At 45.2% G+C, this 18826-nt stretch overlaps 1 protein-coding gene across 2 annotated transcripts in view; it reads left to right on the forward strand.

The window, feature by feature from the left end:
• The window catches only part of PDGFRB (platelet derived growth factor receptor beta), a 162456-nt gene that overhangs the window by 78059 nt on the left and 65571 nt on the right, over positions 1-18826 (forward strand). For both annotated transcript variants that reach the window (XM_077326586.1, XM_077326587.1), the window contains 5 exons: positions 320-586; positions 1943-2085; positions 3717-3891; positions 4391-4583; positions 15869-15984. In XM_077326586.1, the coding sequence (XP_077182701.1) occupies positions 320-586; positions 1943-2085; positions 3717-3891; positions 4391-4583; positions 15869-15984 (894 nt within the window). The remainder of the gene's footprint in view (positions 1-319; positions 587-1942; positions 2086-3716; positions 3892-4390; positions 4584-15868; positions 15985-18826) is intronic.

Raw genomic sequence — 18826 nt, forward strand, 5'->3', positions numbered from 1 at the left:
GGCAACTGCATCAGAGGCTGCACTGTGGAAGGAGCAGGGGACAAAATGACCTTTTCCACAGTTCAGGTCAACCCAGGTATCAGCATAGCACTTAGTCCATGTGGCTAAACTAAATGCAGGTGTTGTGTACCAATGTTGTAACTGACCACTTTCACCCATGTTTAGATTTCATTTTATCTACAATTAGGCCTTTGCTAAAAGCATTGCTGAAAAATATAAATATTTTTAGAGATAGCCTATTTCAGAAGTGAAAGATTATTTTTAACCCTTGCTACTGAATTTCTCATCTAACTTTTTCCTCTTACCCATTTCCTCTTAGACCCAGCATTGCCTTTCCTTCCTAGCAGTTCAGAGGACACATTCGTTTTCAGTACTGGCCACACTGAAGACATTATCCCCTGCCGTGTGACAGACCCCAATACTACGGTGACCCTTTATGAAAGGAGGACTGAGGACCCAATTCTTGCCACTTATAACAATAAGCAAGGCTTTAAGGGGTACTTTGAAGACAAGCCCTTTGTCTGCAGGGCCATAGTGGATGAACAAGAAATTGACTCTGAGGCATACTACGTCTACAGGATCCAAGGTGAGCCTTTTTCCAGTTTACTCCTGCAGGTAGGTAGAAGAAACTGACATTTCAAACACAATGTTGTATGAACATTATGAGTTGTTTACTCCATTTTATATTACTATATTGTGCTTTTTATATGTGCAAGATTATAAAGGCCATTCATACCACGCCTACTGTATTATCTGTCCACCCACTTCTTACTTACAATGCCAACTCCTTTCAGGATTCCATACTTCCCCCATTATCAAACAGAGGATGTCTTAGTGTATTGGTATGGGGATAACTGGCTGTCCCTTCCCCAAGTATGTATAATAATAATATGAACAGAGGGTGATCTTCTTTGGTGTGATAAATATTCTTGTGTTGTGTGAAACTGACTTGCTTAGCTTGGATCATAAGAGCAGTCATTATTTTTTCTGACCAAGGGATGCTTCTTTTGTTTATTCAGCACTTTTTTTCATTTATTGGATAATATAGGTGAACAGATATAGTGAACTTTGATTGTTGTGATTTCTCCCTATATTCTTTTTCTCCCTGGCATGCTTAGGCAAGGAACTGGAAAGGTAGCAGTGTTCCATGTAATCTCACAATAGAATTTCTGGAGTTTTACATTTGTTGTTTTTGTGGTTCATTTCAGTTCTCATTTTAGTTTTTTTATTTTTCAAGGAAAAGTACAAGTACTTGATTTGCTGGAGATAGGGTTGTATGAACCTATACAGGAGGGGGTCTGCCTACATTCAAGAAATCCAAACACTTTCTACTTATTTTTTAAATTATTTTTAAAGTATAGTTTGACTGGTTTGCAAAATTTCAGTTAGCTAAAATATGCCTTTTTATGCCATTGTAATACCTGTTCTGTGCTTGTCATTTGCCAAATTCCAACTAATGCAATCTATTCTATTAAGTATATTGTGTTAGCAAAGTGGCAACAAGAAAATGTATTGAAATCAAAGACTACAATATCATCTATGAAGTTGGAGCCAGACTGAATTTTCTGCTAATGAGAGGGGTGTGATAATGTCCATGTATTTCCTCTTCATGCTGTAGAATCCTGATTTGCCTGAGGGTCCCCTGTTCCCCATAGCAGCATTTTGGAAAGTGAAAGGGCAAGAGCAATGGGGTGTTCAACCTACTAGGTATCCTGAGGCAATTACCTGATGTACCTCGGGAAAATATTGGAAACGCTGATGTACTACTTATGAATGTCATGCAGAAACAACATATGGTCATTTTCTCTATAAACAATTATATTATATTGTTTATTGAATTTGGTACACTGTGTGGACTGATTTTCAGTCATATGAATTAGTCTTCCTTCAGCTGCTGTAGTTTGGATTCCATCCATGTTAACTTGAGTTTTTCTCCCCTCAGTGCCTTCCTCTCCAACCGCTGTCATCAATATTTCTATCAGTGCCCCACAGACTGTAGTGAAGCGTGGTGAAAATATCACTGTAATGTGTTCAGTGAAAAACATTGAGTTGATAGATTACGCTTGGAGGTATCCTGGCCAGATGGTAAGCAAATATGTTTTGTTTATTTTATTTATGCTTCAATTTGTATAGTCCCCTCTCAACCAGGTTGACTTGAGGAGGTATACAAGTTTAAGAAATTCATAAATTTCACAGTACAAACATAAGATTAAATTAAACATTGTATTAAAATTAAACTTCATATTAAAACTTGATATCTGCTGTCATCCAATACAGTTGATAAAATGATTCAGCCCTAAAATAGAAAAATTAGGAGATATGAAATTATAAGACAGAGTATCAGTCAATCAAACTTTATTACAGTCGTTCAGACCAAGTTATATCACAGAATCATAGAGTTGGAGGGGCCATACAGGCCATCTAGTCCAACCCCCTGCTCAACGCAGGATCAGCCCAAAGCATCCTAAAGCATCCAAGAAAAGTGTGTATCCAGCCTTTGCTTGAAGACTGCCAGTGAGGGGGAGCTCACCACCTTCTTAGGCAGCCTATTCCACTGCTGAACTACTCTAACTGTGAAAAACATTTTCGTAATATCTAGCCTATATCGTTGTACTTGTAGTTTAAACCCATTACTGTGTGTCCTTTCCTCTGCAGCCAACGGAAACAGCATCCTGCCCTCCTCCAAGTGACAACCTTTCAAATATTTAAAGAGGGTTATCATGTCCCCTCTCAACCTCCTATATTAAGTATAAGATAGAGTAGAATTAAATGGGGAAGGCCTGAGCTAGATGGTAACTCTGGGGGTGCTTTCGAGGCTGGCCTCAACCATAGACTGGTAGAACAGCTCCATTTTACAGGCTCTGCTTCTCCTCTGGGAGATCGTTCTACTAAGCCAGGGCTGAAAAGATCTTGGCCCAGGTTGAGGCCAGGCACACCTCCTTAGGACTGGAAACTCTCATCTTGTTGGCATTTGAAGAATGAAGCACTCTCTGGGGAACATAGACAGGCAAACCCTCATATATGCCGGACCTAGACTACGTATGACTTTAAAGGATAAAACCAAAAACCTTGAACTGGATCCAGAAATCTGGAAGCCTGTGCAACTGCCAAAGAACTGGTCTTATATGGGCCCTCCATGGTGTTTGGGCGAAAACCTGGGCAGCTGTGTTCTGGACCAGATTAAGCTTCCAGAGCTGGGACAAGGGCAGGCCAGCATAGAGTGAGGTACAATAGTCAAGTCTGGAGGTAACCGTTGCATGGATCACTGTGGCTACGTGCTCTCGAATGAGATAGGATGCTAGTAGATTTGCTTGGTGGAGATGGAAAACCACCAGCTGATCTACTTTTTAGGACTTCTGTTTGTGTTTTTGTAGTTTTCTCATTATCTTGACACAGCAAGTATAGTGGACTGTGAAGTACTCCTGTGGGGGCAATTAGTTGTTTTCTTAATGAGAGCAGTGACTGGGCCATAGAGTATAATGTAGACACGAACAGACACAGTTGTGTATGCTGCATGCCTCTGTGGTTTTAGTGACTGTGCTCAGATGCTAGTATGTAACCATTCTATCATTATTTTATACAGATTTTTATTTGTCCCCTGGCCCCCAAAAGAATGATGCCTGATACCTTGTGTGGGTTGAACTAAGGTTGGCCCCAAATATGTAGATGAAATTCAGATATGTAGATGCTCTTCAATACTGCTCATTCTTTTGCAGGTGGGAAAGATGGTACAGCCTATGACAAACATTTTGCCTGGGATCAGCCATTCTACTGTTTCCATTCTAACAATCCACAATGCAAAGTTAGAAGATGAAGGGCTATATATTTGTGAAGCCACTGATACCTACCATGACGAAAAAGAAACAAAAGAAATCTTTATCCAAGTGATTGGTGTGTTTGTTTAAAAATTTCAGTTTGTCTCTTGACAAAAGCTTCCTAAAATATGAAGCTACTGTTTTGCCCTGTTTAATTTTCAGGGTATTGAATCATACAAGGCCAGCTGTTCTGGTATTTTGTTTTAATGTTAGTTGATTGATCATTTGTTGTGATATACCTAGTTTTGAACTTTTTTTATTCTATAGGCCGCGTCACCATGTAGAGTGTAGCACAGCAGTCTCCAAAGGACATTTTTTGGGAGTTGGGAGTATTAACATTCCAAAATCCAAATAACACTTCTCCTAAATTGGAACATTCTTGTTGATAGGCCTATTCATCATATTACTAAAATGGCTAATTGCAGAATCAAAACTTTGTGGCACTCTTCTTTTATGTTTCTTATCAGCATCTATACAATTCAAACACTTCCCTGCCCTCCCAATAAGAAGGGATGGTGACCCCAGTAGGAACCCTGTTTCTTTATAATATTTCCATTCCTTCCTTTCTTATATAGAACATGGATTTGTGACCTTCCACACTATTCTGAATGACACAGTGTTTGCTGAGCAGCATAAAAGTTGCACGTTCCATGTGCAGATTGAAGCCTATCCAGTCCCCACTATTGTGTGGCTCCAGAATGATCAGCCCCTGATTTTGGAGGGCAACAGTGGATTTGCCATCAGCACCAGGAATTTATCAGAAACTAGGTAAGCTACCCGCTGTCAGAGATGTTCTAGTATAGTCAATTTTAAATCAGCCTCTGGATCATCTGACATGTAGACATTTTTATTTTCTACCTGTGGTCAGGAACAAGTAATTTGCTATTTTAATTCACACACACACACACACACACACACACACACACACACGGAGCAAAGAATAGAGGCAGCTCTAGCTTGTTGAAAACTAGAGGACAGTTTCTTTTTAAAAATATATATTTACTAGAGGCAAAGCCCATTGTATGTCTAAATACAATGGGCGCTAGGCTTTCCCTGCAGGGAGCCCCTGGCAGCTTGTTTCTCTCTACAATGAGTTGCACTCCAGAACCAGAAACTCTGATGTACTTCTAAGGCCTGCAGCATGGGCAGAGTCTCTCAACTGTACCAGCACAGGAACATAAGACACTTGTCAGCATTGTAAAGCGAAAAGGATGGACATACCTCCTGGGACCGGAGAGTTGGCAAAGGCACGGTCTCGTTGTTTTCTCCCGGGGCGGCGAGACGGTTGAGGCCCCCCACCACCAACGGCAGGGATCTTGAGGCTTCTGGCAGCCGTGGGAGCGGGCTAGGCGTGGAAATTTTGAGGGCAGGTCCATCCGTGCTGGCGGCTCCTCAGTCAGTCGCGGCTCCGGCTCCAAGCCATCATTGCTGTCACAGGTTCAGCGGCGCTGGCGGCTCCATGTGTGATCGCAGGCGCGGCTCCGGCTCCGAGCGTGGGACGTCCGCCAGCACTCGTTGGTCCGCTGGGCAGGGAGCTGGTGGGGGCTCCTTTGGGCGGCAGGCTGACGCGGTGGGCTCCGTCGCCTCGGTCCTCCGTCGGGGAGGCTTTAACTGACGCTGCTGGTTCTCCTGGCGCTGGGCGGGGATCTCAGGCTGGGGCTCGACTCGGCCGATGATCCCGCCAGGGAGGCTATTCCGCTCTGTCCGCGGCTCCTCGTGGCGCGTCCTCCGCTGGCTCCTGCGCCGGGCTGCTGCTCCTGGCGCTGCTGCTGCTCATGCCGCCGGCCAGGCCTCTCAGCGTGGGCCTCATATCGGGCAACGATCCGCTGGCTCCTGCCGCTGCTGGTTCTCCTGGCGCTGGGCGGGGATCTCAGGCTGGGGCTCGACTCGGCTGATGACCCCACCAGGGAGGCTTTTCCGGTCTGTCCGCGGGTCCTCGTGGCGCGTCCTCCGCTGGCTCCTGCGCCGGGCTGCTGCTCCTGGCGCTGCTGCTGCTCATGCTGCCGGCCAGGCCTCTCAGTGTGGGCCTCAAATCGGGCAACGATCCGCGGGCTCCTGCCGCTGCTGGTTCTCCTGGCGCTGGGCGGAGATCTCAGGCTGGGGCTTGACTCGGGGCTCGATGAGCCTGCCAGGGAGGCTTTTCCGCTCTGTCCGCGGCTCCTCATGGCACATCCTCCGCTGGCTCCTGCGCCGGGCTGCTGCTCCTGGTGTTGCTCCTTCTCCTGCCGCCGGCCGGGTCTCTCAGGCTGGGTCTCGACTTGGGCGACGACCCGCTGGTGCTACTGAGCACCAACGCTGGTGCTGCTGGGCTGGTCGGCCAGCAGGCTGGCGTGCCGGGAGGCACTTTGCGCCTCCCGGCACGTCAGCCCGCCGGGCAGGGAGCACCCGCCAGCCGCGCTCCGCGTTCCCTCGGGCGCCTCTCAGCGCGACTGCTGGGGGCTCCCTCGGGCAGCGGCCTGACTCGGTGAGAGGCGCGAAGCGCCTCTCGCCGTGTCAGGCCGGGAGCAACTGCGAGCCGCGCTGCACGCGGCTCGCAGTTGCTGGGGCTGGGAATCAGAGGGACCAATCGGCAGGCGCTTCGATTGTCTGTCATGAGGAAGGGTCCAATCCGGACCCTTCCTCATCCCGGACACATCCCGCCCCAGGAGGGCTTACATCTTTATTTAGTCCGTGGTGCCCGCGGCGCCACGGGCGGTGTACAGATGCTTAAACCTAAAGAAAAGAAATATAAAATATACACGACATACAGAACAATTATGTTCTATAGTGCTGTGCAATGCCAGGTCAATAAAGAACAAAACCTCCACCCTGTGAAGTTACTTTGCAGAGCAAAGGGCGGACCAGGCATGCATGACAGAGACCTGGACCAGGGAGGGTGAAACTATCGCCCTCAAAGACCTAGCCGCTGCGGGGTACTCTGTCCTCCACTAGTCTCGGACAGCGAGGCGGGGAGGAGGGGTGCAATCCTGACCTGAGAGTCTTTCTCCTTCAGGGCCCTTCCTGCGCCATCAATACCAGGCATTGAATGTGTTGGTCTCAGATGGGGATTAATTGAAAGTGTGGCCATCTGGCTAGTGTACTGCGTGCCCAGTGCACTGCCAGATGCCCTGCCAGCCCTGCTGGAAGTGGTGGTGGCCTGGAGGCTATAGTTCCCCAGACTATTAGTTCTGGGGAACTTTAACGTCCATGCTGAGCTGCCATCCTCCAGAACTGGGCAGGACCTGGTGTCAACCATGGCAACACTAGGGCTCTTGCAGTTTGTTGTTGGCCCCACCTATCAAGCAGGCCACACCCTGGATCTCATTTTCAGTGCAGGTCTGGATGTGGATGTGGATCTGGTCACGGCAGCTGCCATGCCATGGTTAGACCACTATGCCCTAAAGGCTCGGCTAAGGCTACAGGTATTACAAAGGCTACCACCCCCTCTGTTGGGCACCGAGCATATTATAGCTTAGAGACTTATGGATGCTGAATGCCCTGTGGGAACCAATGCCTCCCGGCACTTCTCTCAATGGCCGGTCAGCGACTGGCATGACAGATTGCTGACAGCCATTGATGAGATAGCTCCCCGACGCCCTCTCCATCCTGTCTCAAGCAGGCTCCATGATACACCGAGGAGCTTCGCAATAAGAAACGGGAACTGAGATGGCTAGAGCGAGTTTGGAGGAAGACTTGAATCAGTAAAATGCAATTTTTGCTCAACTACCATCGCATCTGCAGACTCAAGCCCAGCTCAATTATTTAGAACTAGTAATTAAGCCCGCTGTATGCCGAATACAGCGGGCGCTAGAAACTGACCTTGTCGGGCGGCGGCTCTCTGCCTAAGTAGGCAGCCCTGGCTAACAACTGAAATCATTGTGCACTCTGAAATCTGTGCACTCTGTAATGCAGTGGTCCCCAACCTTTCTGAGGCCCCAAGGACCAGCACATTTATTGTGGCTGAAGCCTACTTCTTTAAAGACATGAAGTGTGCCCTTGGTTGAAGACATACCTGGGAGATGACAAACTGAGGTTAAATGGCAGGGAAATATAAGCTGCTCTCTCTGGCTAGAATATAAAGGAGAATAAAACCTAATTGTAGTAAATGGCGAATGGAGACTTTTGGCCAGATACTGCACTTAAGGTTTCCTTTCCGAAATACTGGGTATCCTTGTCTTTAAAAAAAATTGAGAGGAAGGGGAGAACTTCCCACCCCCTACACAAAAAGTATTAAATTTGCCCCCCATCCCTCTGAGCTGGGGCACTTCCTTCCAAAGGGATCGTGGTAATACAGAGCTTCATTTTGGAGGCAATACTGGGGGTGTATCCAGGAGGGGAGGAGGGAAGTAGGGCAGCCCCACACAGAGCCTTCAGAGTGAAGGATCGTTGTTCTGGAGGCAGCACATGAAGCTGCCTGGTTTCCAGGAAGGGAGGAAATTTGTTTCAGAACTGTAGGCCAGCTGCACGTACAGAGAGGGAAAGAGGGAGGGAGGTCTCACCTCTTCACCTACGGGCCATTCTTCTTGCTCGTGAGAGTTTTGCTCCCCAGGCCAAGAGTATGTATGACTAAGCAGGGTGCAACCTGGGGGGGGGGGAGGTGGATGGAAGATGCCTTAGCCATCTTTTGGGAAGGTGAGATGCAAATGTTCTAAACAAACTGCACTTATACACAATGGGGGTTTAATTTGCGTGAGTGCGGGAGCCATCAGTATGGCATTTGCTGCTTATTCCTTTGCTCCGGAGTTTGGGAGCGGAGAAGGGAGACCAGGGCACGGTGCCTACTAATCTGCAGTATTTCTTTTCCCACCCGTTCTGTGGACCATAACAAATGTCCCTTATTTCGGAACACTGAAACCGGAGAGAGAATGTACCAGATTGCCGTCATGCTGTGTGTTTAATTTTTTTCTTGGCAAGCTCTCCGGCTGTGTGTTCAGACTTCAGTGAGGAACGGCAGCCTCCTTCCGCCGTCAGTCTGCACCGTGGGGACCGCCGTCAGTCTGCTGGGGACCGCCGTCAGTCTGCTGGGGACCGGCACGGGCCGCGCCTGGGCCGCGCCCGGGGGCCGCGCCCGGGGGCCGCGCCCGCGAGCCGCGCGCGAGCCGCGCCCGCGAGCCGCGCCCGGGCCGCGCCCCGCGAGCCGCGCCCGGGCCTCGCCCGCGAGCCGCGCCCGGGCCGCGCCCGCGAGCCGCGCCCGGGCCGCGCCCGCGAGCCGCGCCCGGGCCGCGCCCGCGAGCCGCGCCCGGGCCGCGCCCGCGAGCCGCGCCCGCACATCGGGCCGCTTGCTGGCAGGGCCGCTGGTGGACTGTTTCTTCCTGGAACCTTGTTGGCTGCACGATAACGCGAGAGGCGGCGCTGCAGAAGCCGGGGCAGGAAGCGAGCCGGGAGCGGCTGCGAGGACGGCGGAGACCATTGTAAGTTGGAGGCGAGGGGGTGGTGCGCGGGGGCTGCGGCCTGCGTGGGTTCCCTCGGGCGTCAGGCCAGGAGCAACTGCAAGCCGCGCTGCGCGCGGCTCGCAGTTGCTGGGGCTGGGAATCAGAGGGAGCAATCGGCAGGCGCTTCGCGCCTGCCGATTGTTCCCTCCGATTGTCTGTCATGAGGAAGGGTCCAATCCGGACCCTTCCTCATCCCGGACACATCCCGCCCCAGAACGCCTTACTCTTTTATTTAGTCCGTGGCGCCCGTGGCGCCACGGGCGGTGTTCAGATAGTTCGATCTCTCACTGCTCTGGTAGAAGGGCAACAAAACAGTAGCCAATTGGAAATCAGCTGTGAGGCATTTGCGAGTCACTTTGCAGACAAAATCTCAACACTCTGCCACGACCTCCCTCCAACCTTAGATACAGAAAGTGAACTGGAGGCCCCTTGGCCGTCTTTGGAAAAAACAATGAGTAAATTCCATACTGGGTGTCGCCATATGAGGCATTATATGGTAAGAAAAAATGGCACTCAAAGGAGTATATAAAATATAAAGATTTGTTAGACTACTCTGAACAGCAAATAAAATGTAAACAGGGAAGACAATTATATGACAAATTTAAAACTGATAGAAAGATTTATCAGTTTGAAAATTTAAAAAATGAGTCTGATCTGTGTATATACGCACAAGAACAGAAATTAATTGCAAAGATCTATATTATGTTACTAAAAAAAGACACTGAGAAGGAAGTGAAAAAAGAATCAATGATTCACTGGGCACAAAATAAAGGGCATACTATTAATCTTGAAGAGCCTCTTGTGGCACAGAGTGGTAAGCAGCAGAAATGCTGTCTGAAGCTGTCTGTCCATGAGGTTGGAAGTTCGATCCCAGCAGCCGGCTCAAGGTTGACTCAGCCTTCCATCCTTCCGAGGTCGGTAAAATGAGTACCTAGCTTGCTCCTGGGGGGTAAAATGGTAATGACTGGGGAAGGCACCCTGTATTGAGTCTGCCATGAAAACGCTGGAGGGCGTCACCCCAAGGGACAGACATGACCCTGTGCTTGCACAGGGGATACCTTTACCTTTACCTATTAATCTTGAGCAATGGGAGATAGTATGGAAAAGAGATATAAAATTTACATTAGCGACCTTTACCTATTAATCTTGAGCAATGGGAGATAGTATGGAAAAGAGATATAAAATTTACATTAGCGACTAATATAAGGGGAAATTATTACAAAATCCTTTATAGATGTTATTTGCCTCTGGTATTATTGTCCAAAATTTACAAAAATGATTCAACAAAATGTTGGAAATGTAAATTGGTTGATGGTACTTTTTATCACCTTTGGTGGATGTGTTCAGAGGCAAAAACATTTTGGGTACAGATCCATCAATATATTCAGAAAATAATGAAGCTAGACTTGAAGCTTAAACCAGAATTATATTTATTAAATATTTTGGATCCTGAAATAGTAAAAGCAAGGAGAATATTATTGCTATACATGATCTCAGCAGCAAGAATAATTTATGCTCAGTACTGGAAAAACGAAAAAATAACAAGTGTAAATGAATGATTGGACAAGGTTAAGGAATATGCAGAACTAGATAAGTTAACAATATTAATGAGAGACCAAATACTAGATAGTTTTATAATAAACTGGGAGCCCTTTGTATATTATCTTAAAAGTAATAAGGTAAATGCGAGTATTACTATTGGTTATGTGGAATAAATTAGTTAAGACAAGGAAGGAATATATCTTCATCAGAAAGAAGAGAATAAAATGTATTCTAGAGTGAAGACATTAGATGTAAATATGTATTTCATTATCATATTATTTTTAATTAAGAATATATATTATAATTATGAATAGTTAATGAAAGATTTAATTATGAAATTTTGATCTCTAATAATATCTTTATGCATGTGGTATCAGAAAACTAAAGAACCTGATCTGTTGGAGGCCTTTTCTAAATGTATGTTGTTGTTGTTTTTCTTTGTTTTGTTTTGTGTGTGTGTGTGTGTTTTGTCATTGGATATTTTTGGTTATTGGTTTAGGTGTCTTTATTATTATTTATTATTGGGGTTATTTTAAGGGGTGTTGGTGGTAATGTTTCATAGGCTTTGTGTCCTTTTTGTGGTTGAGTAAAACTTTCAATAAAAAAATGTTTTAAAAAAAAGAAGCAGTAACGAGTTGGCTCAAGCAGAGTCGTCTAAAACTCAATCCTTCAAAGACAGAGGTCTGTGGCTGGGTAAGAAGGGATCATGTGAAGAAGCGCGCCTGCCCACCCTAGACGGCATAGAGCTCACTACGGCTCACTCCGCTAGGAACCTGGGCGGGATCTTGGATGCTTCCCTCACAATGGAAGCCCAGGTCACAAAGGTAGCTCGGCTGGCATTTTACCATCTCCGCCAAGCCAAGCTACTAGCAGCCTACCTGGCCCCGGAACACCTAGCTACAGTGATCCATGTGACGGTCACCTCGAGACTGGTTTTCTGTAACTCACTCTACGCAGGCCTGCCCTTAGCCTTGAAACTACAACTGGTCCAAAATGTAGCGGCCAGGATCCTCACAGCAACACTGTGGAGTTCCCACATCCGGCCCACCCTTCACCAACTGCAATGGTTGCCAGTTGAATTCCAGATCAAGCTAAAGGTTCTGGTAATTACCTTCAAGGCCATACGCGGTCAGGGCCCAGTGTAACTGAGAGACTGCCTCCCTGCCTATGCCTCCAAAAGAGCCCTATGCTCTGCCGCCACCAACCGGCTGATGATCCCTGGCCCTGAAGAAGTTCGCCTGGCCTCGACCATGGCCAGGGCCTTCTCTGTCCTGGCCTCCACCAGGCATTTGACTGAGGCCAGGCACAATCAATCAACAACATCAGCAGGGCCCCTGCCCCCCCTCTCCCTCCCCCCCCTCATAAATCCACCAAGACTCCTGGACCTGTTGCATTATTGTTTTATTATTGTTGTTAAATGTTATACAGTTACTTGTTATTATCAGTTAATAATAGTATAATTAGTTATATGTAATGTTCTCTGTATAGTTTCCTTCAGTTCCATGTAAACTGCCCTGAGCCTTCGAGGAGCGCGGTATATAAATGCGAAAATAAATTAAGAAACAAACAATTTCAATACAAAAATTTACAAAAAAGAAAATCGATCTCTCGATATATAGAAATGAGTATCTTGTTTTCAAAAAGAAAGAAAGAAAGAAAGAAAGAAAGAAAGAAAGAAAGAAAGAAAGAAAGAAAGAAAGAAAGAAAGAAAGAAAGAATACCACAGCAAGCAGGTTATAAAGCTAGCAATTGGCAATCAGTAGGCAATCCAATCATCAGCAAAAAGAAAAGATGTAAATTTTTAATACTCCCTTTTAATTTGTGAAAACAGCAGTTAACTTTGGCATCTTGTATTGCCCACTTATATACTTGGTCCAAGAGTCCCAATTCAAAAAGAAAGATTCCTCATCATTCTTCTCTTATACAATTGGTCAATTTAGCTTCAACTGCAAGATCCATAACTTCACACTGCCATTCAACTATTGCTGGTATATTTCCTGATTTCCATCTCTTAGCTGCTGAAAATGATCTACAGCTACATTGTTTAACTATTAATTGATTTATTTAACTTCCATAAAAAATAGGCTTCTGCCTTTATCTGTATCATCTGTCCTAATTATTTTTTGAATCTCCTCATGAATTGCTCTCCAGTATTTTTTAGCCTTATACAACTCCACCGAGCCTGGAGGGCATCAACCCAAGGGTCAGACATGACTCAGTGCTTGCACAGGAAATACCTTTACCTTTACCTTACAACTCCCCCACTAAATGGGGGAAAGTGCCAACGTTATAGTTTTTCCAACAATTTCTTTTCTCGTTGAAATTTTTGAAATTTTTACAGGGATATACCAGCAAAAGTTCATTTTATATAAATGTTCCTTTAAGACAGAACTTGCAGAAAATATCACTCCTTTCTTCCACGCATATTGCGAGCCCAATAATTGGATATTTTAGTCCACATTAACAGGAAATCTTTGATCCCATCTTTTCCCATTTCTAAAATTAAATATTGTGTGTATACTTTATTAAGTGCTCTTTATCTTGTAATAATAAATTGATCAGTGTAAAAGGTTTTTTTTCAAATTCGTATTTGGTCTCATCTTTTTAAAATCCATCCCTTATTTTGCCATATATTTTCACCTTTTAAGTTTTTAGTTTTCTAATGATTTGAGCTTATACTCAAATGATTATACTTGTAATAATTTGAGCTTATTCTAATGATTTGAGTTTGTACTTTTGCCATCTCTACTTTTTTTTTAAGTCAAATCAAATATTCATTTATTCTTCTAGTAGTCATTTCTCAGTGAAACCCAATCAAAACCGGTTCCTGGGTTACTCAGATCCCCACTTACTCTGTCTTCTCCAGTGACTGTAAGGCTTCCAATATTTTCTTTTTTTCTTTTTTTTTTCTTTTTCTTTTTTCTTTTTATATTATATATAAAGCGTTTACAGAAAAATGAAAAAAGAAAAGAATGACCAGCTAGCAAAGTAATTATTGATATATATGAGAATATAGTCTGTTATTATCTTAAGAAGTATATAGTCAGTTCCCATCGCATATTACCCCTAACCTAAAAGTTACTGCTGTCTTTCTTAGCAAAGTAATTATTGATACATATGAGAATATAGTCTTTTATTATCTTAAGTAGTATATAGTCAGTTCCCATCGCATATTAGCCCTAACCTAAAAGTTACTGCTGTCTTTTTTGAGAAAGTCCAGATAATTGCTCCACTGTTCGTCATATTCTTCAGGTGGTCGCAAAAAATGGAATTGTGCTCTTTTCCATAATGTATCTGCTGGTAAGTCTTGAAAGATTTGTGCTTCTTGATCCATCAATTTCAGCGGCATCTCCTGATGCTTTTTGAGCCGATTGTTTCTTGCAGCCTTGCTGTCAAAGCTTACAAAGATGTCTCTTGGTTGTTTCTTGCGTGCGGCCGCCTTTGAATAAACTCTGTATACTTTGTCAATCCGGATATCTTCCTCCTCTAAATAGTCTTCCAGGCTTTCAGAGATTTCCTTCCTCAGGTCTGTTTTCCCAAATTCTTCCGAAATGCCTTTGATTTTTACATTCCTAGCTTTAGATTCTACTTCCAGGACTTCGAATTTGTGTTCTGCCACTCTTTCCCGCTCCTGTTGATTAACTTCCAGACGTTGGATTCTCGTTTGGTGTGTTGCCAGCTGAGTTGTGTTTTAATCAGCTACTTTTTTCAAACCATCAATTCTGTCTGAGAGCTCTTCCTTGGTGTCTTGAATCTCCTTTTCAACCTTTTTGACTACTTCCAATATTTCTGAATTGCCCTTGCATAATAGGTGATACATCTGTGCATTGGTTAGGTTTTCCATTGCAGTATTCATCAACTCCGCAGGATGCATACACCACCATATAATCACAGATCACGGACAGGGCGTCTCACGAGAGTTCAGGAGATCAGGAGTTATCAGTTAGTCAATCTCCGTGTTCTGTCAACAACTCCCACTGGGCTCTCCGTCATAAGATCTTAAGCTCTTTCTTTTGTTTATTTTAACGAGTGTTTTTATCTGGCTTGCCTCCCGTCCGAAGAAAGAATTCCCTTGCGAATTGGTTAGGGGGGAGAAGGGGGGCTAGTGCCTGGCTTTAAAGAAAGAGAAAGCGAACAGAGAACTCACAGTCTTTATGTTGGTAATTCGCCAGACTGCTGCTCCTTTTCTTGATTGTTCAAGCTGGGAAGAGATAGCCTGAGAAGAATGCAGGATTTTATGTGGCTGGTCGTTTCAAGATTAGAAAGTTGTTCTTGACAACGGCGCCATTATGGCCCCGAGCACAAGCAGCGGTGATCCGGAGAACTTGGTCTCCGCGGATCTGTAGGACCTTCAGGACTCCGTTACCAGCTCCTGGGGCAACCAGCGAGCAAGATTTGCACACCTCGCTCAGGTCTGCCAGGTGCTTCTGCTCCTGGCACTCTGCTTGGCTCGGGAGCCTGTTACAGAACGGGCTATTATGGCGCCATCTTCCTGTCGTCTCGCCATCTCTACTTCTTTTTAACTAATAAATTTTTATAAGTAAACCACTTTACATCTGCTCTTGATGTCAGAATGCTGAAGTTCATGCTCCAAAGCTTGGTGATAGGAAAATTTTTACAGTATCCTTGTATGTTCCCCCACCCATAATGTTTGAAAGGCCCTTAGTTTATCAGATAACTAACAGTGTCAAAGATGTCTTTGTCAGACACCTGGTCTGCTGCATGACACATGTGGTTAACTCAGTCATGACTACTGTGTGTTCATATAGACATGTGTAAAAACAAATTATGAGTACTAAATAAGTATAATATTAAAAGTGTGTTTCTAAAGTAATGTGTTTATCCTTGGACTGGAGCCTGGTACAGGGTGGTAGTAGTGGTGGTAATCTTTTCCTCCATGTTTCGCCAATAGACTCTATGCACAGAACCTTCAAGGTACTATTTACCCTGGTAAAGAAAAAGATAGGCACTGTATAGGAAATTTGATCATGCATTAATTCAGGTCTAAATCTCCCTCTGAATGTAACTATTTCTGTATTTCTGCCAGAGCTAGGCTCCTTGTCCAACATTTTAATTATTGTAAGGATTTCTGTCCTACAGGTATCAAACTACCTTATCCCTCATAAGGGTGAAACAAAGTGAGGGAGGCTTATATACTATCCAAGCGTTCAATGAAGATGACTCACAGGAGATGTCCTTCTATTTACAGATTAATGGTGAGCACATCCTTTTGGTTTGTGGGTTTGTTTGTAAGCTTTTGGCAAACTATTACACAGGAAATCTTATCTGAATTTAACCCTGTGTAGGATTAGCAATGCATATAATTAGTATTAGAAACTCAACCCCTCCAAGACAGAGGTCCTGTGGCTGGGAAGAAGGGGGCAGGAACAGGAAGCGCGTTTACCCACCTTGGCGGGACTCATCATCGCGCCCCAAGCCAGGAATTTGGGGGTGACCATCGACGCCTCCCTGACTATAGAGGCGCAGGTCAAGAGAGTTGCGGGCCAGGCATTTTTCCATGTTCGCCAGGCCCGGTTACTACTGCCCTACCTGTCCCCTGACCACTTGGCCACAATGATCGATGCGACAGTCACTTCCAGATTAGATTTCTATAACTTGCTCTACGTGGGCCCACCCTTGTCCTTGGAGGGCCCACATCCAGCTAGTGCTGAGGCAGCTGCACTGGTTGCCAATTGCTGTCCGGATCTGGTTCAAGGTTTTGGTTTTAACCTTTAAGGCTTTACATGGGTTGGGACCCACATACCTGAGGGACCGCCTATCGTCCTATGTGCCCCGCAGGGCCTTACGCTCTGTGGGGGAAAATGTATTGGTCTTCCCAGCCCCAGAGAAGTGCGTCTAGCCTCAACCAGGGCCAGGGCTTTCTCTGTCCTGGCCCCTACCTGGTGGAATGAGCTCCCGGGTGAGTTGCGGGCCTGTAAAACGGAGCTCTTCCGCCAGGTCTATGGTTGAGGCTGGGATTGGTGAGGAAGAACATCGCCTCTCCTGGGGGTTTGAAGTATTCATCATTACCCTCCATCCCCCAATGCCCTTGTTCAGGCAGGGGAGAGTGGTATTTACTGCCGTGTTGGGTATTTTTATAGTCTTTTAGTGGGGGTTTTAATGGGGGATTTTAAGACTACTGTTACCCGCCACGAGCCTGTAGGGAGTGGCAGGAAATAAATTGAATAATAATAATAATAATAATAATAATAATAATAATAATAATAATAATAATAATAATAATAATAATTGTGATGAGCCCTTTGTAGGTACTGTTAGATAAGCTAAATACTCCATGCAAATATACCAGGATATAGGGTAAATGTAATTAAACTAGTCTGGGCATATATAGAATAGTTTATATAAATAAGGATTTTGGCTTCACGTGTGACCAACCTTTTCTTCTTTTTTACTTCTGACATGACTGTGCCTGTGCAGGCATTCTGAAGGTGAAAATTGCTCTTTAGTAGTCACTTCAACATGTCTCTTCACATTACTCATATCTTCATGTACTACTTCTTGTCTCCATGGTCTTTCCCACTTGATCTACTAGAAAGCTTTGAGGTCTGTTTCTAGTGAATGTGTAGCAGTGGCTTCCATTTTCACTCCCCTTCTCTCTTCCTGACTGAACACACATTCACTTTGCATGGGCACTGTGTTTCTTAGCAGAACTTGAAATCTTCTGTTGGAGTCCCACATGTATATTTCTTGGCTACCAGATTGTACTTGATCTACATGCTGTACAAGGTGCTGCTGTTCTGTTATTTTTGTACATTGTTAGGTTCCTGTGCATGGTGAATGTGGAGGCATTGTTGGTGTGCAACACTGTGCCTGTGTGTTGCCATGGTTGTTCTGATGTCTGATGTAAATAAGACTCCAGTTTGTTTCAAGATGGAAGTTAATTCAAGCTGTGTCACTTAGGACTTCATAGACAGTTCTGGCTAATTCAGATCAGGAAAGTACAAACAGACCCCAGTTTCCCGTCCTCCAGCATAATACCATGAAACCTAGGTGCAGAGTCTGGGAACCCTGCCAGCACAGATAACTGGGCAGAAAGCACTGACTTTGAGGCAGGCGCCTAAACTAACAAGGGGACAGAACATGAAAATGGTTACAAATTCCAACATGGTTACAGAAAGGCTAAAAGCAGTTCGATGGACTCAGAACATAAATCTCATGGCAGAAACCAGAGGATTCTGACATTCTGCCCCTCCAACCAATTCCTCCCTTCAGCCACCCACAGCCTAGCTGCCCTTGCAAAACACCCCCTCCTTCTCCTGAAGAGAGGGGCGGAGGCGGGCGAATTCTTTGTTTTGAGCCAAGTCTTTTTGGACACAACCCCCTGGGGAGGGCCCTTCCACTGATGCTTTACTACACGTCACTGCCGCCAAACCCAGTTGGGAGGGGCTGAAGATAGTGTCCACCAATGGCTCCCTCTTACTCTCATACTGCGGCAGGCACGGAAGTGCATCAACAAAAAAATTCAGTTGGCCTGGCAAATGTTTGAGGGCGAAGGAGAAACGGGAGAAAATCTCCGCCCACCGAATCTGCTTGGCCATCAGAGTTCAGGGCTGGTGCAGTGCTTGTAAGTTTTTATGATCTGTCCACACCTCAAATGGAGTGGGGGCCCATTCAAGCCAATGCTGCCAGTTAAACATTGTCCATCCATATATAGATAACCCCAAGTAATAGTCCAGTATTCAAGTATAAAAGATATATGGAATTCATCAGACAAAATAGTCATTATCATGGCAAATGTATGTTCTGAAACCTGCATTTGCTGAGAAAGGTAGAAAGGCACTCCTAGAAGATATTTATTGGGGGGGGGGAAGAATGCTTAACAATGCCCATGGATGCCAGTTTTCTCAACCAAATACGCCTCATGTAAGGCTGATGTTTTCTCACCTGGGCTTTTAGTGTTAGACTCCAACTAGGTCAAAATAGAAATTAAATGATCCAGTAGGTAGTATTTGCAAGGCAGAATTATTAGTTGAATGAAAGATAATAGTAGACCCACCCACCTAGCATTTCTACCCTGCTAGTTCCCTCCTCATCTAC

Source organism: Paroedura picta, chromosome 3 (genome assembly GCF_049243985.1).
Source record: "Paroedura picta isolate Pp20150507F chromosome 3, Ppicta_v3.0, whole genome shotgun sequence".
In the NCBI taxonomy this organism is placed as follows: Eukaryota; Metazoa; Chordata; class Lepidosauria; order Squamata; family Gekkonidae; genus Paroedura; species Paroedura picta.